The sequence below is a fragment of the Oryzias latipes genome, chromosome 21 (assembly GCF_053564925.1).
Source record: "Oryzias latipes strain Hd-rR chromosome 21, Olatipes_Hd-rR_3.1".
NCBI classification, from domain to species: Eukaryota; Metazoa; Chordata; class Actinopteri; order Beloniformes; family Adrianichthyidae; genus Oryzias; species Oryzias latipes.
This window is the reverse complement of record NC_136257.1, coordinates 13,708,992-13,733,034: the sequence shown is the minus strand read 5'-3', so window position 1 is coordinate 13,733,034 and position 24,043 is coordinate 13,708,992. Positions and strand designations below refer to the sequence as shown.

Sequence of the window (24,043 nt, the reverse complement as noted above, 5' to 3'; positions counted from 1 at the left end):
ATACAGGTTTTCTGTTTCTGGCCAAACACAGTTTAATCATAATTAAAAGAGCACTGGGAACACTTTTAATAAAGACCAAAAGAGGACTGGACTTTAGTGAGTCACACAAGTAACCTGAAGATCAGTCTTTAACACAGGACTGCATTATGGTGCAATTAACATTATGAGGTGAGTCAGGAGTATGTAGAGGAGAGGATTACACGGAGGCAGATGATCTACTGTGGCGCCCCCTAAAGGGAGATCTCGAAAGACAAAGACAAAAGTTTAACTTGAGGGAAGCTTTAACGCTTGTGCTATCTTAGATGACCCCACCCTTACATTGATGTGTTCTCCCTACCATGACAAAGGTGGATAAAGGTGGAAAGATTTCATGTTATCCATGGACACCAGTGAGGTTCACAAATAATTGAAGAAAAAAGGTTCAGTGCACTGTCTAGTGGGTCTGGATGACCCAACTCCCAATGTTAAAGTGCCTAGGATAGCACAAGGGTTACAGAGGAACTGCAGAGAAACTGAGAATCCTCATGAGCCTCCAGGGTCCTCTTTTTATTCCTCCTGCCTCAAGTTAAGACCAGAAACTATCTCTGTCTTTTACACTGGAAACTATCCACCAGTTCTGACTGTATTTCATGTTTGAGATCGCATCCTTCATCTTTTCTTATTCAGCAGCTTCCTTTTTCATTTCCATTCCATTTGTGTGGCTATATGAGAGAAAACTTATGAAAGAACAGAAGCTACACACTTAAAAGATTGAAGGCACATAAGCTGAGTGCACCTCCAGAGCAGTTTAACCATGAGTCTCTTTGACAAATCCATCCAAACAAGGATCAGAAAAATCGTCACAAACTTTCCGGCGTTTCGTCAAGCCCTTCTTGGTTTTTGTACAGCCCCTTGTTAGCGGATCAAAGTCCTAAACTTTCAGCTTGTGTTGTGTTTGTGTCATCAGAACGAACGATTGATGCAGGTTTGCTTTATCTGAGGGATTACATAAGGGCTTTCATGGTCCCTCCTGATAGGAGTCTTGACTCTGAGGAGGAAACTCCTTCAAAATGACAGCTCTCCTTACAACCCAAGTTATTCCAGTTCAAACACGTCGCTTTGTCATTGTGTCTGCGCTCACTATCGCTTCACTGCGTAAACCGTACAGGCATGAAGGCAGCTTTGTCACGTTTGGTTCAATTCCAGTCCTGCCTTTTGACTTTCACTGATTTGGAACCAAAACATGCGGAGGAGTACGCCTGATTCTGCTGCGTGTGGACACAACATGGCCGTCTTTTGTCGAGACACTGGAAAACAGCACGCAACATTTGTTTGAATGGATTTTCCTGTTAGAAATGATCAATTCAAGAATGTGAGATGGAATCAGTGGGTGTGGACCTCAGCCCTGAATCATGCAGGGAAAATGCAACGAAGGAAAATATCTGATTTCAAAGGTTTCTGGTTGAAGAGGAGACGAGGTCCTCAACACAAAAACACAACAGCAGACTGGAAACAATGACAAACTCTTAGAAACACCAAAAACAGCCAGATTTCAAAACAGAAAGTGTGAAATTCACCAAGTCACCAGCTCACAAGGACAGAAGCAAGGGAGGAAAAAACATTTTGGTGAAAAAAAAGACTATTTTCTTTGAATTTTTTTTAGTTTGCTTGTCTTGTTTAACAGCTTTTTGGGTGTTTTAAATGATTAACTTCAATTTTGTTTGAAAATATCTGATAAGCACCAGACAAGACCATTACTGATATTTGTTTTACCGTAATTGGACTGCTGATGGGAGCGGAAGTTCATTGCATTTCTTTTCATAGGTAAATGAAGACTTGACTTTTCTGAAGCAAACATTTCATGTATAGATTTTCAAAGATGGAAATCACAGACAGATTTAATTTCAAGTATCCGGTCATTTGCAATTCCTTATTGGAACTCACAACATATTGATGTTACGCCCCATTTTTGGTCTATGTGTACTTGGAGGAGCATAACATAAAAGAATGGTTTCGTCACTAAATTTAAATGAACAGAAACACCAAACGAATGTCTGCATAAAAATATAACAAATGTATTTACAAATTAATAAATAACAAACAACAATAACTTAAGGTGAAGCTAAAAGGCTTCAGGGTGAACCAAGGCCAAAATAACCTCCCTGGACTAACATAAACAGGAGAAAAGGAGTACTAAAGAAAATGGCAGTTCACCCCTACAGCTTCACTTAAGCAAAATCAGACCATACAAATCTACAGAGTGGGCCTAAACACAAAGAATTACAAAATGCAACACAAACTGAAACAAATGGAGAACCACAAAACAACATGGACAAGAGGGCCAAGCTACAGTGGAGAGCGGTTGCAGCCAAGCTCCCTTCTCACAGGCTGGAGGTCCACAAAGTGCTTTAGAAGGCTGCCTCCATCAGCTTGGGTCCAATGGGAGCCACGCCTTCATGCACCACACCTGAAAATAATCAGACACACATACATACACACACAATGATCCACAAAAACAAATATCCTTCAGTTTAAGAAAAATGTAAGACAGATCAAATTGAGCGTTTTTATACACTGTTACTTCATTTTTTCTTTTTACTTCACTGCCTTTTCTTTTTTTTCCTTCATTATCTGGGTTGTGAAGAGCTAACTCAAATTCTCTCCCATCTTCCATTCATGTAGTAAAATTGTAAAGCTGTAAAATGTTTGTTGTATTTAGTCTATGTCTTTGTATTTTTGATGCTTCATCATAGGAAAGAAAGAAAGAATAGTGGATCAAATTTAAATACAGATTAAAGTTGTAAACAGAGACGTACCTTAGGAAGCTATATTTCCAGGAGTAAACATTGATGAAATAAACAAAATATGTCCTCTCTCTCTCTCTCTCTCTCTCTCTCTCTATATATATATATATATTGTTCTACTCTCTGGCATGTCTATGTTTTTTTATATTGTACTGAACACAACCATCCTCTATTTTTCAGATCTAAAATATTAAAATGGTTTGACTTCATAGCCTTTACGACGATGCAATTTCTGTTCAAAATAAGATACAACTTACTTCCAAATCAGTTACAAAAAAGGTTTGATGAACGGGGACGTTAAACTTCAAAACAGTAAAACTTAGAACAACATTCAAAAGCTTTTGTATCATAGAAACAGAGTAAAACTGTGGAATGATCTATATTCAGAACTAAAACAATGTCGAAACTGGAGTCGGTATAACGACAAATACAAAGAAATGTTTGTCAGTCTTTATGCCAAAGCTCAATCGATATAGGTTATGTGGTCACTGGTTGTTCTTAATGTCTGAGCCCCATGATGATTGTAATGAATGCCTGTATTTACAATGGGATGAATGGAGATTTCTATTTTGTGCCAAAGTTGAATAAGTATTAAGGAGTAGGCTTTAATGAGCCATTCTTTTTAAACATATTTTCTTAAGTTCTGTCCAATGAGACTATTTTTTTACCGTTTTTACCTTTTGACTGAAAAAGAATAAACGACTGAATGACTGAATTATTATTGTTATAGGGTGTAGATTTACCTGTTGTTGTTTGCTTGTTTGAAATAAATATAATAAACTGTAACAAAAAATTGCTTTTCTGTCATTTTTGCTTAAATAATTCAGCAGAAACCTGTTTTTTTTTTGTACAGTGTGAGTGAAGCTCAAGGCCACACGGTGGCAGTGTGCACAGAGGCTGTCAGCAGACCGTCCTACTCTCAAAGTCTTTGCTGTGACACATCTCACCACAGAAAATTTGGCAAATCTAACAGGATTTTTTTCCGAATAGTCTTGATCATTTTTTGTTTTGTTTTTCTTGAGTCTGCCATGACTGTTCTGACTACATTTACAGCACAGAGGTCAGTGATGATGGTCGCTTTGATCAAATTCTTCCGCAGTGGCACCTTTTAGTCATTTCTCCCACATTTTGGGGCCCTGTGTGTGGAACAGTCAAACGACATGTCTGCACATCATGACTCGCCTCTGAACAAAGATGCACTAATAAAAGCGTAACAATATTTTGATAAGAGCAGGAGGAAATGTCCAAACGCTGTTTGTGTTGCTCATAAAGTTCCGACAGGTGCTCTGCTACCTGGGCAGCGAGGGAAACTCCACTGCACAAGCGGATGTCAGCCCTTTTTATAAACAAATCTAAACTGTCAGAGGCTCAGGCTGGGGCTCTGGGCTCCCGTTGGGTTCCTGAGTGACTCAGAGGCCTGAATGAACCGTAGCACAAACATTGGTTTCAGATGGGGCTGAACTGATCACTGTCTTTGTAGGACAAGCGTGTGGGCAGACGTGGGAGCTCTGTTACTCACTTTTAACATTCTACCAAAATGCTAGACTATCTGAAGTGCACAGCATCAGACTTTGCTGGGTAGCTTGGTGCTTTCCATGTCTTACTACAGTATAAATCACTGGACCCTGATTAACCAGAGGCACAACACCTCAGCCCCCCTGCGCTCACACATGACAGATGTTGTTTAGAGGCTGATCCACCGGCTGCCGGCTTCGACGAGCTGTTGTCCTGGTGCAGAATGACGCAGGTATTACACAACATTTTCCCCAGTTATGACTGTGTGAGATCACTAGCCCCTCCGAATGCTCACTGTTCCCCCAGTTGACGTGTGACACGCCAGCGATTGTCCAGTTGTGTGTAAACACGGCAAACAAACTGGCGGGCATGTAGCCACACGCGCTTCCACCGCCTGAAGTTCTGCTGTACTCATGGAGGTACCTGCCACTGCGTGACGTCACATACAAGTGAGGTGCACGCATGCGTGCGTATGCGTGCAGGTTCCGGCTGGCTGTGGGATGTTTGTATGACCAGCATGGCGGCCCGTCTTGATCACAACGTAAGCCTAGGAAAAAAGACTTCTGTTTCAGGACAGCAGTGAGGAAGCAGCCAGCACCAACAGGTGCAGCTGGCACAGCAAACACACCTGTCCAGGTCCTGCAGCATAAAAAATTTATGCAGTGAAAATTGAACTTTCCTGGCATCACAGGTAAAAAAAAAAAAAAAACAGATTCCTGATGGGTTTAAATATATTTGTCATGAACCATTTATTCAAACATCAAAGTTTGGACACCTAAATAAAAAAGACCTTTTTAAATGTTTTGAAACTTTTAGATTCAAGACAGGAAAACCTATGAGGTGTGAGATGAAAAAGAACTTAATCATGTTTCTAAATCATTTCTGTAAGGTGTTTTACTACCCACATGCAAAATAATCATATCATTTAAAAAAAAGTTTATGCTTTTTATGCAACCTGCTGGATGTTCATCAAAATAAGATTAGCGAGGAAGAAAAAGCAGGGAGGAGCAAGTTCATGGCATTAAGACAGTCATGGCTGCAGGGGGATTGCCCTGGGTGTCGTTTAACATAAAAACCCTACTGCTGCAGCCTTTTCTTGAGATGTGGAAAGAAGGAAAGAAAGACAGTTATCTAAAGGTCCACTTTCCTGCTTGTGCTGGATCAAAGGTATCGTGCAGTGTGGACTGGGGGGCCGGCAGTCCAGACTCAGACTACTGGGAAATCCTCCACTTTTGCAGAATTGGTTTGATAAGGTCTTGTCAGGTTTTCCAGTGGAGGAAAATGATGGCCGGTTAAAAAATACGTACTGTGGGGCTGCATTCCACATCATTCATTCATTCTCTTCCGTTTCATCCTTTTCAGGGTCACAGGGCTGCTGGAGCCGATCCCAGCCACTTGTGGGTGAAGGCAGGGGACACCCTGGACAGATCACATGGTCAACATGCCTGGTCATTGATAACACAGTCAAACTATGACCCAACTGCACTTACCCCCCCATCTGGGTTACCCATGACCCAACATTTTTAGGGTGTAATTAATAAATCAGCATCATGATTTCTTTGTTTTTTTTTACTGAAAACATTGAAATTATGAGTACAAGCAGTTGTATTTAAAAAAAGGTACTATTTATATAGCACTTTTCCTGCTACAGAGCACCTCAAAGTGCTTTACATAATTGAATAGCAATCTTAATGAATATAAACAATTAAATAAAGACCCAACACATACACATCCCACAGAGACAGTCAACAAAAAGCAAAATAAAACATGTATGTTAAAAACCTCCACGGTGGATGAGGTTTTGATAGAGCTGGGATGAGAGCTCCCGCTGCTGCCGCCGCTGTCTAGCATCCACCTGTGGAACAGCATCAGTAACAGACGAGGTGCAGGATCCAAAATGCAGGACACCAGCAGACTTGGTGGCAGAAATGTAAACATTTAACAGCTAAACTTAGACATGACAAACCATGGAGAAACAAAAAGAGTAACAAAGCACATGACCTGACCATGAAGAAGTGAAAACCAGAGACTTAAACACACTGAGGATCATGAACTGAAATGGAGACAGCTGTGGAGGATTGGCAATCTAAACCTGATGTGACTGATAAAAGGAAAACATAACCAAAACCAAACTAACACACATAGTCCTCACAGTTTTGGTATCATAGACCCTTCTATAGACAGGGATTTATCAGTAATTTTAAAAACAAAGATGTCAGAGTCAAACCTCAAAGTGGGCGAGAAGAACTTTCACCCCCCCTTCATGCTCAGATTCCAGAAACTGGACTTTAGAGTCTGACTCATTCAGAAAAAGGAAACAGTTATCTTGGTGGAAGCAGTGTCAGGCTGCGGATGGCTACTCATTCACTGGAAAAAGAATTTTTAGAACTATGAACAGCAACCTCAACGAATTGTAAGGGTGAGATATTGGAGGTAGTAGCTGTCCCACAGTCTGGGACCATCTGTCCTCCGCCTCCACAGAGTCAGGTTGTCAGATAACTGTTCCACGGATCCTGCTGATGACCCCACTGAACACTTGTGGGATCAGGTTGGCCGTGCTTCTCTGTTCCAAAGTCACCAACACAACCAAAATGGCTCGGTTTAACAACACCCACTGCAGTGTGCATTTTGTTTGTGGCTTCATTGTTTTTCACAGGCGCCTGTTTGTTAGATGATTAAAATGTGAAATTTGGCTTTAGATCTCATTTTTCCGGCTTTAATCTTCCATCCCCCAAACAACAGTCAATACCAGAAAACTCTGTTTGGCATCAGAAGAGAAGATTTGGCAAATTTTGGTTTGCATAGCCCACAGACCCAGCTCTGCTGCTCATCCCACAAATTCCTCGTCCTTCACAAATGCTTGGAAAAAAAATTAAACAGAGCTTAATAAAGAGAGAAGTGTAATGCCAAGAAGGAGAACATCGTCTACCAAACACAACTTTTCTCATTTTTTTATTCTACATTTCTAATTTGGAACCGTTTCCACTCAAATCCTTTAATTTAGTTTTAGTCTGAACACATGATCTTGCTACCATGTTGTGCAGGTCAGACGCACAGGGAAAATGAATTTTGAGTGAATTTTGTTCAAACCCTGGAGAACTGCAGAGAAGATCAAGTTCTCCCTTCTTATTGTACAAACATGTGGTTGGCCACACAAAATACTGTTAACCCTTTAACTCTAGAGTTGTCATACAAAACACACACTCTTTGGCAAACCATAACTCTTCAACCTTGCATCAGAAACACTTGCAAATCAGTGCAAAACGTTTTTTTATTCGCATCAGAATTATGTTAATTGCGTGAACATTTGAAGAGTAACGATAGCTGAAAGAATGTAAGCTGCGGTTTTACAGGGTGAGAAGTCAGTTTAAAGTCTGACTGGTCAGAAAATTCTAGATTTTGTCTGAGCTGGAATCTGGATCTACACTGTACGGCTGCATAGCTCCAATATTGCTCAACATTCTTATTAGGTTGTGAGGGGCTGAAAGGTAGCAAGAGATAGTGTAAGCAGAGTAATGAGGGGAAGTGGGGGCAGGATTGCTCCGGGCCAACAGTCCCGCCCACAACTCAGAGGCAAATTGCCAATTAAATACTGCTGCTCTGCTGAAACTAAGTCCTAGAAAAAAACACTGGTTTTTAGATTTTCACTAAAAATGGTATCATCATAATTACATATAAGACCACTGGAACACTGAATACATTTGTATAAAATTTGTAAAAATGTGCAAAAGTCCTGCATGAAACAGAACTAAATCCCTTTTGGAACAGCAGAAAAACTCCAGCAAAGGTTTTGTTAGATTTCATAATGATGTCCTGCAGAGAGAGAACAAAGATGAACAGAGTCCCAAAGCTCAAGGTCTTTAAGTCGAGTCTAATGTCTATATAACTACATTTTACAAGAAAAACTAGAAATCACAAACACACCTGAAACTAAACCTTTATCATGCTATTTTAAATAAAAACTATGTTCAGTTACAAAGTGTGGTGAAAAGATTTTGTATAAAAGCTTCAAAACTGATGCTAACCTGTTGATAGCAGATCCACATACCACACTGGTTAATTGTGTTAATAAGTGGTGAACTGCAGTTCACCTGCTCAGGAGACATTAAAGGACCTGTTGTTAGTCTGCCCCGTGCAACAGAGACCCATCTGTTTGCCTCCTGTAAATGATCATAAGGCCAGCAGCAAGTAACTAAATATAGACAGGACAAATTAAATTCAAATGACTCAGATGCTTAATGACTGAGGCGGGTGAGCTACCCCCTCCTTGGTGCCCTGCTCCAGCTGATCTGCCTTTGAGCAAACACAAATGCCCCACCAAGGACTCACATATTCCACTGGAGGTTGTCACTCAAACCCCAAACTGTCAGAGGAAGTAGACTGGGTGGCGTTGGGTGAGTAAAAAAAGGAAGGATGGTGGAGGGAGGACAGAAAGGCTAAATTGGTTGGCGGAGGAAATGAAGCTCTGTCATATCCAGGAGGAAGCGTGAGTCAGAGCTTGTACATTCCTGGAAGCTGATTCAGCTCTGGACAGGAAGCAGGAAACGCTTACTGCTGAGCTTTAACACGGGGAGGGAACGGATACTGTCTGGACCAGTGTAACTGTAAAAGGAGTCCCCCGGCAAAAAGGAAAATTAAAATATATAGGAGGCTCATTTTGTTGTAGCTGCCATACAGGCGGCCGAGAGGAGACACAAGAAAAGAAAATCCAGCGAGAAGCAGAAGAAAAGAGTGGTGGGGAAGGACAGAGGGTTCTGCTCTGGGTCTTCCTCTTTTCTCTTGTGGAGCTCAATTCTCAGGTTTCACTCTGTCAGGCGCAGCAGCACAAATCAGCAGATCACAACCCCACAGTCTCAGCTGAGGTGAAGTGAGCCCCACAGAAAGAGGAGAGGAGAGGTGCCTGCAGCACCATCTAGAGCATGGGTGCTCACTATGTCGATCGCGATCGACAAGTCGGTATTCAAGGACATGAAGGTAGATCGCAGGCCAGCAAAGATAAATAACCAAAAAATAAGAATATATTTCTAAAAGATCCGTCAGCGAAACAAAATCCTCACCAAGAAGTGCGTGACTTGATTGACATGCAGAACGGCCAGTCGGAAATCCTCTGATACATACGTCACTGCACATTAGGCCTGCACAATATACCGCAAATTTATCGTTATTGCGACATCAAGCTGTGCAATATGCATACCGCAAAAGACGGCGAATAAATGGTTACCTTGACCCTTGTGCTATCCTAGGCACTTTAACATTGGGAATGGGGTCATCTAGACCCACTAGACAGTGCACTGAACCTTTTTTCTTCAATGATTTGTGATCTTCACTGGTGTCCATGGATTACATGAAATCTTTCCACCTTTATCCACCTTTGTCATGGTAGGGGGAACACGTCAAAGTAAGGGGGGGGGGGGGGGTCATCTAAGATAGCACAAGGGTTAAATGTGCTAAAACAAACTCGTGGCAGCTTGAAATATTGAATAAATTAAATAAATCCCTTTATGCAATTGGAAGGACCCGTTTACGTTGTTGATCAATCAGATGAGCCCTTTTAGGTTTGATGTTTGCCTCCTATGTCGACAAGGGTCATTTGGAGTATAATTTTTGTACTGTTGCATTGAAATGGAAATGATGTTTTTGGTTGGTTTGATATTTGTTTATATACCACAAATTATATCGTTATCGCAATATTAATCACCAATATCGCATATCGCGAGTTTTCCTCATATCGTGCAGCCCTACTGCACATGCATGTTTAAATACAGTGAGCACAAATTCTGTATGCCATCAGAAAGTCGCTACTTGCCCCGCGGCACGTCAAGTCCCCGGCAGAAGACCATTTCAATTTGTTGTTTGACATTTTTTGGAGACTGGTTTGGGACTAGAGTTACAGTCGCCAACTCAACGGGCTCGGTCTTAACAAGAACCAGCCGAGCCTTGTCCTCTAGGTTGATGTATGCTTGCATGTTGTGTTGATGAGTTTAAGAAATGTTAACAAGCTTTCACTCTATGTTCAAAATTGGCTTTTCAGCCATAGAAATAACCACTTAAGGACTTGATAAGTTGGTTTTATTTGGGCGGCAGTGGCTCAGGTGGTTGAGCAGGTTGTCCATCAATCAAAGGGGTTGGTGGTTCAATCCCCACTGTCTCTAGTCAACTGTTGTTGTCTCCCTCCAAGTGTTGTTCCACTGGTGTATAAATGGATATGAATGTCATGGCGATGGTCAGAGGGACTGTAGGTGCACTGCCAACTGGCAGCCATGTCTCTGTCATCACCAAGTGTGAATGATGTGCCAAGTCACTTCATTGCAATACAATTGAAAATATTGAGCAGATGTACTCAGTAAACATGTGTTTTGACTGATATGAGAGCTTTTATATCTACTCAATCGTTTAAGGTGTAAAAATGTTTCACTGATTTCTTTAAGTTATGTGCAGAACTACTTTTCAGAGTTTAAAATAGATTTTCTTGGTTCATTGTTTAAGTTTTCTCCTGTGAATGGTTTCAGTTAGATCAACTCAATTATATTATATGCAGGACATATATGTATGTATATATATGTATATATGTGTGTGTGTGTGTATATATACATGTATGTATGTATGTATATACCGGTATATACACAGAAATATATATATGTATGTATATATTTATACATATCGTCTCTGCTCTGTACCTGGCCGTGTACCTCGTCTCTGCTCCTGCCCCTACACCTGGCTGTGGATCCTGTCTCCGGCTCGACTCGCGCCCCCAACTGTAGCTCATCTGCTGGACTTTAATATGTAGTTGTAGGGTTAGATAAGTTAATTCTTCTCTATGAGTTCTGGTAAATCGCCTGTCCATTCCTGGAGGAGCAACCCTCCTTCATGTGGGCACCCCTGAGGTTTCTTCATTTTTTCCAGAATCCGTTATTTTAGGAGTTTTTCCTTACCGTGAAGGAGAGTCTAAGGGCAGGGATGTCCAGTTTAGTTTAGTCAGTTTGTTAGTTCAATCTAGTATTTTCCTACTGAATTCTATGTATTCATGATCTTTTGGATTATATGTTTTACTTTTTCAATTACCTATACGAAGCCCATCGAGACGACTGTTGTTGTGAATTTGGGCTATACAAATAAAACTGAATTGAATTAAAACTGTTATTTTTAAACATTCAAGATACTTTAGGTGTGCTAACTTCTCTTCGCTCTACAGCTATTCTAAGTTTTTCTTAAAACCAGCAGTCAAGATTTTTTTGGTCTTATTAAGAGCTAGGATCTAGAAATAAGGAAATTATAATCAATCCTGTTGCTTCATACTTTTGAGAATAGAAAACTTGATTCAAGACTTTAAAACAAACTAAAATAATACTTTAATTTTTGGTCCAATTTTACGAATGTCATTTTAAGGTTTAGTAAATGTTGACAAGTTAGACTGGTAATAATTCTCATTATTTTGAAAGAAAAATGTAAATTTATGTTCTATGTATATAAACTGGTTTTAGATTTTATGAGGATTTATTAAAATGGGCCAACTTGTACTAATATAATTTTCTTCACATTTGTATGTGTAATCAAAAGGACCTACAATTAGACACATAATACTGAGAAAATTCAAACCTGCTTAGGACTAGCTAAAAAATACTTATTTTGGGCTGTATAACATTCAATTTGGATTTCTGCTTTTTATCCTCTTTTTAAAGCTTTTTGAAAGCTTGTGCGGAAATCCTTGTTTCTAGATTTTGATATCTTATGATAAGATATATTGTTAAAAAACAAAATTAATTGCTGCATGGACATAATTTAACTACTTTCTAGGGATTTTCTTCTTAACATTAGTGTTCTGAATGTTATCATGTATTTTCCTGCCTCTTTTTGCAGTTCTGGTGTTATTGGTGGAGATCTCCACGTAACTTAAGCCAAGGTTGGTGACATCATGACTGTCATGTGGGTGACAACAGAGCCCCCCCCTCCACGTTCACATGAACAGTGAGTGAGACTCGGACTCTCATGGTCACTGCCTCTGGCCTTGTGATAAAACAGCAGTTAGTTACCAGTTTCCATTAGGCTTCTCATGTACTTTGGCGGAGGAAGGAAGTGTCGTTGGCTGTCAATGAAGAATGTGTCTGGTGGTGTGACGACATAACAGGAATACAACAAAGAACAACTGCATGCACAACACTATAAAAGCCACGCTCAGCCGGTTAGAGCAATAGTACCACGTACACACTGGGTCCTTGTCTCACGCAAACGTTGTATATTAAAACGTGTTGCTAAGAAACAAATTCCAAACCTCTTAAAACAGACAGACTTACTCCTTCTTTCCAAGCTGGGTTATCAGACTGGAAAGAAGACAGCAGTGAAGGAGAGGAACCTGAACAGATGAGAGTGATAATCTCCCACGCACAAAAACTTTCAAGGTGAGGAGCAGACAGTCTGAGGCACCTCAGTGTCTTCGTTCAACGTCCTCCTTGTTTCTCAGAAGCAACTGCAGCAGAAATGTCTTCTCAGGTGGGACTTCCTACTTTGTGAGATGCAACATTGAGAGGGGAAATTTCAGTGTTTCACACTTTTTTTTTACTATTTTTAAAAACAAAATCCATTTTGATCGGTTATTTGGGAACTTTTATGAGCTCTCAGATTTAAAGTTAGACATTTAAATTACTCTTATTACTCCCAAGTGAAGTTAAAATCTTGTAAGACAACCACAAGGGGGCAGAATTCAACGCTTTCATCTTCCGGTCCCAATAGGTAACTGCAGAGGTGTGATGTTAAATGTTGTCATTGGACTACAGGGAAGGAAAAATCCTGGAGGGAGATGGATGAGAAAATTCAAGGTATCTCTGATGGGGGGAAAAGTGGTAATTAGAGCAAACTGTAATATGCATAAGGATGAAAGAAACAGAGGAAATAAGGAAGTGATGGAAAGGTTCAGTGTTCAGGACAGAAATGCGAAAGGACAGATGGCGGTGGACTTTATTAAAAGACTGGAAATCATAGGGATGGAGACAGTTTTTTTAGAATATGGAGAAACATAGAGTGGAGAGAGTGGCTCACAATTTGAGTACATTTTGTAGAGACTCGGGGTGTAGAGAAAAATCGATTTGATCATAAATCGCAATATCTCATTTGGCGAGACTTGCATCAATTTAAAATGCTGTCAAGGCGATATTTATTTAATTAATTGTGAGATGAGAGTCTTTCAGCGTCTGACTGTTGTTTTCCACTTAAACCCCAGACGCTGGTTCGCAGAACAGCCCTTTGAGCCTCTTTGAGCGGCTCTACACTGTGACCAAGACAAGATCTGCGAGAACCAGCTTGTGTTTAATGTTTAGTCAGCCTCAGAGCTTGTTATTAGAGACATGTACCACTTAGTTTTTACACCGTATTTTGATGTTTCTGGAAAGAATTGACATTTTGTTTTTCCTTTATTTTTGAAGCCCCGTTCAAACACCGTTCAGGGTGAACTGTTTAAAGTACTGGAGACGCTAAATTTAGCACTTTACTTCCTCAACCATACTTTTAGAACCTTATTGGTTAAAGTACATTCATTGCATGTCTTTTTTCTTTCTCTGAAAAATGTTTTTTTGTGGAAATCAGTCAATGCTGACTGTTCCCTTTAAGAACAAATATATCTTAATTTACCAAAAGAAAGGCCCCATGAATTTGTTCGGGTAAAAGCAACTTGTGTATGAGATATAGTTGCAGTGCCTAACATTGTCATCATTAAATAAAACTTTACCATTTTATTACAATGCGTATACATATTGAGGATGAGTTTTTTCCCCAAAGTCATACTCTTTAAAAATAGAATTGTAACATTGTTACGGCACAGTCCTGTGATGTATCGCATGTATATGGAGAGCTTTCAAAGTCTGTATGGACTTCCTTCACAAGTAGTCAGTACCCCACCAGCCACACACCTCACTGCATGACAATGATAGGATGGTGGTGTAAGCATGACTCTGGTAGTTAGGAAGATGAAAAGAACAAAAGCAGAGCAGAGGATGAAGAAGTGGTAGATAAAAAAAGAGGAGTGTTGGGCTGTTTTTAGGGAGGAGTTGAAACAGGCTTTGGGAGATCAGGAGGTTACTAGTTCTTCCTTCACACCAAATGTGATTTCTGCAACCAATTTATGTTGAATGCATGTCCAAAAATGGACATAGAAACACTGACTGTATATTTTATTCACAATGCATGGAATGATGTTGAAAGATCAGATTTATTTATTTTAAAATGGATCTACAAAAGCATCAGTAATCATGTCTCAGTGTCTGGGTTCATGAGATCATTCAGAGACTCTCCCAGTACGGGGCGGAATCTGAATAACGGTTACTTTCTGCCCTGTTACCGTCTCTCTGTGACCAAATTTGATGACTTGCTGTCCCGCATTGGTCAAAAAAGGGAAAAAATAAAATTCGAGTATCTTTTAATTATCACACATATTATCATATCAAAAAGGAGAAGAACAACCAGCTTCTCCTCCATGTTGGTTTTGGAATCCACCCGCTGAACGCGTAATTGAATACGTCACATGCCAAAGCTGAGTCCCTGATTGGTTGACATTTGCAAAAGTTCAGATTTTTTAACCGTCATCACACTGCAATGACGAAATCGCGCTGCTGCCTGACCGAGGCATTGCACCCTACGCTTAAATGCACCATATTAGCTATGATTGTGTCCTTTAAAACATTGAAACTGGACACCCATGACGCCCATTTACGATGAACGCAGCTTAAGAGGACTGGAGAGCTACAGCTAAAGTGATCAGAAGGACTGGGAGGAAAAGGTATCTTGTTTTTCATCTGAAATAACAGGATTTCTTTTAGATCAGGACTTGTCTTTTCTGGCAAGTCCTGAAAATATTCTAAATTTGGTTTGTAATTTAAGGGTGAAGGTGGAATTCTATTTCAGAAAAAAATCCAGCTTTTCCTTTAGAGCTCATAAACTGCTGTTTTCTGCAAGCTTTTACTATCATCAGATCATGGTGGTGTTTTGTGCATGAATGCCTCAACAAAAGGCTTTTAGTCTCTAAACCACGTGTACCACTGTGCATTGAGAAAGTCCTCTCACTCATCACTAGAATGGCCTTCTTTGGAAATACATAACTATTCTGACTGGATGACTCCAATCGACAAAACTCTTCTTGGGTAGTTTTCCAAGTTTTTAAAGTTCTTCCCTACAAAGGTCAAGGTTTATTCTTGTTGGACTGGGTTAGGATCAATTTGGGGAAATAAGCTTTTAAATTGAGATGAAGCTGTCGAATTTTATTCCTCTTAGTTCTTTCTGCATTATCGTAAAAAAGGGAAAGTCCTTTGAACACTGCTTATGTTTCTAATTTGTTCCTCTTCTGCTTCTTAACTATTCTACTCCCAAATGTCTGTTTTATGTACAATTTTGACTTTCTTTTATGGTTTTTCTTTTTAATTGTCTTTTTATTTGTCTTTGCTCTATTGTTAAACTGTTTTGTTTTACGACGTGTCCTGCTGACCTCTTGGTCATGTCGCCCTTGAAAAAGAGATCTGAATGGGTCTTTAATCTGCTTGAATAAATGTTAAAAAATGAGAAAAGCAGACAAAGTGACTTGAACAAAGAGACAGAAAGATCCTGCACATTTTAGCAGTAGAAGATTTTGGTAATTATTGGTTTATAATAGTTACAGTTTAACTTTTGCTTGGTTTGGTGTTTTTCTATGATTCTTCGTGTCTTAATTTGAGATGATCACAGTTGTGAAATGGCCCTTTATAAATGAATAACATTAATTTTCAAAGGAATCAAAGGGAATCTGTGCATTTTTGCAAGCGAGCTGTTGTCAATGTGTTATTGAAGAACAAAAATATGTAGATGACTAATAAATATATATGGAAAAAGTGTTTTTTTCTTAAGGATATAAATTGGTTGACAGCTAAAACAAATACCTGTGGTTTAAAATTCAGTTAGACATACAGTAAGTTCTTCACAATGACCTTCCTTTCAACTATCAATAAGAAAGAATCATGCAGCTATAGACAGTCCAAACTGACCATGTCCTCTTTCTGTTTTAGACCTTTATAAATGCTAATTCATGATAGATTTCATTTCTGCATTTTTCTTTATAAAGATAAACGTATTTTTTTGTTGTTTATCAAAACCACAAGATGTTCCCAAATAGTCAGATGTCTGAAGGCTACAGAGAGAAGCAAAAAAGGATAAATTGAAGTTCACTGTGAGATTTCACCACTGATGATATAATAATTAATCTTTTTATCAGTCTTTCAACCCCTCTCTTCTCATTACCCATCTTACAGCTCATGCAACGTTACTATGCAAAATCTTCAGCTACATTTAAACAGATCATGTTTGAGCCACTTATTTAATTAACCAGTGTGTGAATGTGTGTGAGTGTATTAGTGAATGGGACTGTGACTGTAAAGCATCTGGACCATAATCAAGTAGAAAAGTGCTATGTAAGTAACCCTTGTGCTATCCTAGGCACTTTAACGTTGGGAGTTGGGTCATCTAGACCCACTAGACAGTGCACTGAACCTTTTTTCTTCAATGATTTGTGAACCTCACTGGTGTCCATGGATTACATGAAATCTTTCCACCTTTATCCTTACTTTGTCATGGTAGGGAGAACACGACAAAGTAAGGGTGGGGTCATCTAAGATATCTCAAGGGGTACACAGCATTTAACAGCCAGTGATTAATGTGGAAAACCCTGATGGAAAGGAAGGAAGGAGAGACACAACCACACTTCTCAAAATAAAACATCGTTAAACATTTTTCTGCATCTTCTGATATGATACCCCACTTTATTGATGAAAACCCACTGCCCCAACTCACTTCAAACATAACTAACAACTGCAGTGTCTGTAACAAATGACATAAGCAATGTCTTGGATAGGAAACTGCATTGTGTTGCTCTCTTTGTTTATCTATCTATGGCCTTTGACTCTGTTGATCCTCAGTTACTACTAAACAGACTAAGTAACATTAGTGTTGATGGTTCTGCCACTGAGTGGTTTAGGGACTATCTCTCAGAGACAACCCAATGTGTGTTTGTTGAGTCGACCCTGCGCTTTTATGGCGTTTCATGGCTGCCATTAATTAAACGAGCACAAAGATAATTTTTCACTGTTTTTATAAACAACTTGGGTAGTCAATTGTTAAATGTTAAGTTCCATCTATATGTGGATGACACTATCATCTGTGAATGAGCTCCAGTGTGAATTTCCAGAAGTTTCAGTTTTCTCTTTATCAGCTGAAGGTGGTCCGTAATGCAAAAAAGACCAAATTTAGGACCTTATCCAGAGATCCGTCACAAACAGGCTAGCATTCAAACTCTGGAAGGAGTGGTAATTGAAAAGGTCTGCCTGCAGGACCCATCACCCATCACTGTGAACTGTACTCTCTGCTTTCATGGCCTTCACTCAACCTCAGACGACAATTACACTGGCTATATTTCATGTACAAGGCGATTTGTGGAAAACTACCATCATACTTATTCCGTCTCCTGTCTTCAGCTGACAGTGGATACAACTCCCGCTTCTCACGCTGGCTTCTCCTCTCTGCTTCCAGGATCCACAGATAGCTGGAGAAAACTGCCTTTTCCTCTGCTACTCCTCTCTCGTGGAATAGCGCTCAGAACTCTCTGCGACTGCAGGATCACATTTCCCCAGGTTGCTTTAAAACAAAGCTTTCTGAATGTGTGAATGAAGATTCTGCATGTTATTCTTGAGCTTATTTTAAATTGAATTTATGTTTATTTGTTTTCATGTATCTGTGTGCCAATGCCTTTTGGCCAGGTTTCTCAAAAAAGAGAATTTATCTTAAGGGACTTCCTGGGAAAATAAAGGTTAACTAAAATAAAAGAAATACATATAATAAGTAAGAAAGTGCATCAGTAAAAGACATAGAATTATATTTAACAAAATAGGACTATTTATTGTCTAAAATAATAAACACAATAAACTGGTTAAAAGGAATCATGTCATGATGAATCATCTTAAACTTTAAAAGTATGCATTTATTATTCTGACCCCAACTGCCTAATGCCTTAGTCCCTACTGCCCTTATGGGCGGATAAACTGGCAAGGCAAAAACTGGCCAACCTGTGCAGGACACAAAGGTGGTCCGCATAAAATATCAAGGCCTTGAGTCGCTCAATAAAAACTCAATGAAAATGTTCATACACCTTTTTTTATGGTAATGCAACAAGCTGTGGTCAACACTGGTTGAATTTCTGGCTTAAGATGTGTTTTAAATTGGATTGTTAAAAATAAACCAATATCAAACATCAATCCTAACGTCAAGCACTAATTATGAAGTGAATCAAACCATTTTTAAAATGAATTGTTAAACCCCTAACTACTCTGTCAAAGGACAAGAAAACCAGGGAGGAAAAGAGAACGGTTTCCATTTAAGGTAATACTAATTAAAGAGTGAGATTAGAAGCCTAAGAATAAAAACATGAGAAGAGGGTGTATTATGTTAAAACTTTGTCTCCAACAGTTAACTTGAATAGCATTAGAGGATGCTTACAAAAAGCAGCACCAGAGTCTCTGTTACTTCAGTCTGATGCATTTGTAAAAACCTCCCAAGTCAAAATGTCAAAAGGATGCTGAAAAGGCTCAATATTATGAACTGTAAACCCAGTCAGAAATGCTGTGTTACAGAGAATACCCTGTAAAGATGGCGGATGTGAAGATTAGAGGCTGTGGGAAGCCTTATAGATCCTTATGACGTGAACTCAAGGTGCAGGTTTGTAAGTCAGGTATATCAATTAAATCATTAAGTTAATGTTTAGTGAGAGTAACTTTTCAAAGTCTAAGAAAGCTTCTAACTTTTTTTCTCTCCAATAAAAATGCCGTGAAGCTAATGAAGACTGCTGTATTTCTTTGGAGTTCATCGCTGGTGAAGCTGCAAAGCTCAACAGAAAACATGAAGCAAACCTGCTTTTGTCATTTCAGTGTGAGCCACCAACTTAAAATTTTTACTATTTCAACCCTTCTGCTATCTTAGACGACCCCACCCTTTCATTGACGTGTTCTCCCTACCATGACAAAGGTGGATAAAGGTGGAAAGATTTCATGTAATCCATGGACACCAGTGAAGATCACAAATCATTGAAGAAAAAAGGTTCAGAGCACTGTCTAGTGGGTCTAGATGACCCAACTCCCAATGTTAAAGTGCCTAGGATAGCACAAGGGTTACAACCATATGTATATGTAAGCGTTTTTATTCAATCATCAGATGGATGTAGATGCTATGTAGGTTAAGTTTAAACCTGCGTGAGGAGCTCCAAACCAAACCAAAAATACTGTGAAATGGCAAAGCATCATCAGAGAAGAAAGCAGGATGTGCACCCCTTAAAGTCCTTCAACAAAAGTCAGGTAGATGAGGTTTCCAGTAATTTTATTTTCTTAAGTATTCATCTTTTAAGACCATTAAACACATTTTGTTCCAGTATTAGAGCAAACATAAAGCATGGATTCATTTTTGATGTTGAGAAAATAAAGTTTTACATGTGGAGAAAGTCTAGAGCTTTATTTTTTAGAATAGTTTCTGACCTCTGTCACTTACAGCATGTAAATCCCCTGCAGGTCTTTTTTTTGCATGTATAGGCCTCCTTCATGGGGAAAGTCCTGAGGTAGAGGTCACCATGTGATTCTCAAATGACTAATTACAGCTGTGACGCAGACTTGACAGGGACTGTGTGTTTGTTCCCAGGGAGGCAGAACAGGGCGTCAGCGTTTTGCATCATCACGTCACCTCTGAACAGCAGCACCTTCACCTTGAGCCCCGTCCACTTTAAAAAATGTGCCTGTATGTTTGGTAGAACGCAGTTCTCCCTGTTATTTGGTTGTGGCACAAAATATTTCAGCGTCTTCTTCACAGGTTTCTGTGGCGCACACGTCCTCACACCACGCACATCATAAACGGCTTATCAAAGCAACAATAAACCGCCCACACATCCCTAACATTACAGTCCATTAGCAACCATTTGCATTGTTGGGATCGCCTCCTGTAATATTCTCACAAGGATTTGAGGGTTTGAATAGATCCAGACAAGACTTTTATTCATGATCCTAATTTTGCAATGATTGGTCAATGTAATAATATGCTGTTTGTATAAAGAATAACTATGGGACCATATGCAACACTTTTCAACCTTATACTGTACAGATGTGAATAAAATCAGTCAACAGTTTTGAATTTTTTTTAGAATTTATTAGAGGTGTGACGATTCATTTAAACAACAATTCGATTCATATCATAATCAGTGGTTGTCAATCTGATTTATGGTCGATTTTGGTTAATTTTGAATGATCTGATATCCAGGACACCTTTAGACAAAACTTCCATCAGTGTGACTCGGAGAGAAATACCTGGGTACTGAACAGTGCAGGTGAAGGTTTTCCAGATTCCTTTATTTCTTGCTGAACAATCAAGTGTAAATTAAATATTTGTACAAACAATTAAAGAAGAATTAATGGAAAATCCATTCACATTTTAAGTTCCTAAAGCTCAACCCACTGTTGTTTTTCAACATCTAAATTATCCAAAGGGAACACCTATTAGAGCATTCTAGACCATACAGTGGTATGGTCACACATCTTTGCTAAATTCAAAATATTTCCACATGATAGACGGGAATGATGGATTGATTATTTTTGTTGTCATCACATGCTTGTTGTCCGTTATGATGGTCATTTTTACATTTTAGAAAAATTAACCCAATCCCTAATGGCATTTACCAATACTGCTATAATAAATTTATTTCCATTCGAAATGATTTTAAAATGGTATTGGTTGAGTTGATTAATAACTTGCCTCAGACAGAACAGTCTGGTTGGATCATAGGAATAGAAATCGATTCATTGATTGGGTCAATTAATCGTTACACCCCAGAATTTACACATTTTTGCCGAACTGCTTTTTCCCCCCTAGTTTTTGTTTTTGTTCTTACACGTAAACCCTTTGTGTAAAGTTTTTTTGTTTTTTACACAAGTAAAAACCATTCTCATTGTGAGTAATGTCGGCTTTTTTTTAACTGCTTTTGCCATTTAAAACCTCTCGCTTCGAGCATTACTTAACATTTCGCTTCATGAGAAAGCACTCACATCAGCATGCAGGCGAAAAAAGCTGTAATTATCCCTCCTAATGGTGTTTCAAGGGGAAAATTAGCTCTTTGTATTGTTATCCACAAGGAGCTGCTGAGCTACAAGCAACAATCCATACTTCAACTTAGATCTCCATTGAATGATGAGCCCTGATAGTGTTCTCTCTGATCAGTGGAGAGGCAGCCCCTACAACCTATCGGCACAAACATGTGTTATGGAAAAATAGATGATATTTTAGGCTTTTTAAAATAGTGCTATAGAGTATAACCACCTGAAAGCTCCATGTTTCCATCTAACAGCTTTATCAACAAATAGAAATACAGAAAAACCAAATGATTTAGGATTCAAAATTGTTTTTTTAGTTTTCCACATGCAGTTGTGGACATTAAAACATTATGTGGATTAATTTGGTTGTTATTGATGTCATAATCTTTCTGTTTAGATTATATATATACGTTTTTACCCTTTCACTTGTTTTCATATTTTGGACTCTAAACATTTTATTTTTCCATTATTTCAAAGTCACTAAAGGGACTTTATTTAAAATGTAATCACTTTGATTCTAACTTAAAAACAACAAAACATTATTATTTGAGCTTTGTAGTCTGAATAGGTTAAGACTGAACCTGTAGTTTAGTTTTAGCTTTATTTTTTAACCGTTTTGTGTCATTGAGTTTGTGAATTTGTCTCCTTTCAAAGAAAGAAATCCAGAGGGTCATGTTCATGTTCAAAGATCTGAATAACTTAAATAATAAACCATTTGTCAATACTGTGCCTTTCCTTTGAGAAGTTAACATAGTGAATGGTTCTTTCAATATACTTAATACTTTATATTTTTGTTTGCTTTTCATATATTTCTGCTCACTTGTACCATAATGTGACCTTGTTTAACCCCTAAGGTGCCACATGTACAGTAAATCTGTCTTTGCTGAAGACAATCATTAAATCATCTTTTTTTTAGAATTTAAAGACTTAGACTCTGATCATCTTTTGATATATACAGTATATTATGCCATTTTTTGGGCAAAAATAAAAAAAACTGTGTTGTTTTCTTGGACATAATTTCTGCAGTGTGGCAATAGTTCGTTAAAACTTCTTGGCAGGACTGTTGGTGTAGAGCAACACTCTCCCCCACTAGCTAACATCCTTTCACAACCCCAGCCTAACATTAGCAAAGCAACAAAGATAATAAGCCATATTGGAGCTATCCAGCCATATAGGTTCTAGCCAGATACCAGCTTGGATAAGAAAAATGAAGATATACACAAATCTAGTCATCTGTAAGTGGGTGCATCAGAATGGAGCAGAGCAGGGAGGTTGTGGCCCACCCAGTGAATTTCTGTCACAACTATGATATTTTTCAAACTGCATTTTTTTCATCTGTTCCTAATTTACAATGATCGGAATAAAGAAATACTCAGAAATGCAATTTCAAGCTAATATGCGTCCTCCGTTATCAGAAAAAAGGCCACAAGCAAATGTTAGAAACACCAGAAACAGCATTTTCATCAGAATGGATCTTTAAAGCTTTTCAAGCCACTTGGAAAATTCATAAATTCATTCCAGATTAATTCATGTTTATGTTCATATATATATATATATATATATATATATGTAAAAAAAACTAATTACCGGTATGTGTGTCATTTAATTTCCCTTCCAACAGCCTGTAGAACAACAACTCGTGGATGTAACTGTTGGTTTTGGGGCTTGGGGTGAGATGTAGTTTGTGATTTTCAGAGATGCTCTCACAGGCAGAGATGCAGAGAGTGTCTTGTGGAGACATTGTGAAGCGCACAGTCCCAGGTGTGTTTGTATGCCGGCTGCAGGGAAGACACTGCTGTCCCGCTAATAAGGAGCCAGTCTGACAGGAGTCTGACAGCCTCCTGACAGACAACAGCCTCGCTTTGTGCTGACTTACTAGAATATTCCTGGCTTTTTTTTTTGTTGCTTAGGGTTAACTCCCGGGACACTGAGGCAAGAATAAATCAATTTAGATTCTGCAGACTATGAGATTTCCGTCCCCCCTCCCCCCAAATATGATTTTCAGTCTCACAGAGGACAGCACAAGTCATTCAGCTGTTTTAATTTGAAATATTTCGTTTTTATTGGATTGTCAGGGTCAGACACTTGAGTTGCGTTGACAGAATAAATGAATTCTTACCTTTGTGAACAACTGTGGGTTATAGCAGCCGTTTTATATTGCTAGCCAGAAACCCAGCAGACAATGTAGCTGTAGAATTGAAACACAGAAATCTACATTGTATGCCAGGTTCAGGACAAAGCAAAGGTCTCTTCAAGCAAAGGTTATCTTTGGCACAACTTCTTTACATTTTACAGTTTTTAATACAAAGAAACACAAAATAAACCAATGGCAGATGAAGGAGTGGAGAAAAAACCTTGACAAGGGCCTCTTGTGAAATTGTAACACAGAACATCCTGTGAGGGAGTGAAGAGGGGGGGGCACAGGATGGACACCCCCCTTTAAACCTCAGCCAGTCGTTGGGCTAGTTTGTACTGTTGGCCAATGAAGTAGTGTTCATGCTCAACCAGGAAGTAAGCATCGCCGTCAGAGACCCAGTAGCCAGATGTAGCTGCTGATCACTACACAGGATCTACACTGCCTACTGAGCAGCCGACGGCAGCCGAGAGGAGGAGGACGGC

At 39.1% G+C, this 24,043-nt stretch overlaps 1 protein-coding gene across 15 annotated transcripts in view; it reads right to left on the bottom strand.

Moving 5' to 3' along the window:
* Nucleotides 1–24,043, bottom strand: part of LOC144988889 (uncharacterized) — a 64,819-nt gene that overhangs the window by 15,788 nt on the left and 24,988 nt on the right. For 4 of the 15 annotated variants that reach the window (XR_013652956.1, XR_013652957.1, XM_078940197.1 and 1 more), the window contains one exon: nt 23,462–24,043. The exons of 1 other annotated variant lie outside the window; for it this stretch is intronic. Coding sequence is in view for 2 of the 14 variants with exons in the window: in XM_078940197.1 (XP_078796323.1) it covers nt 23,984–24,043 (60 nt within the window). In the remaining 12 variants the exon portion in view is untranslated. 10 more of the 15 variants (XR_013652960.1, XR_013652962.1, XR_013652963.1 and 7 more) reach the window with 8 other exon arrangements.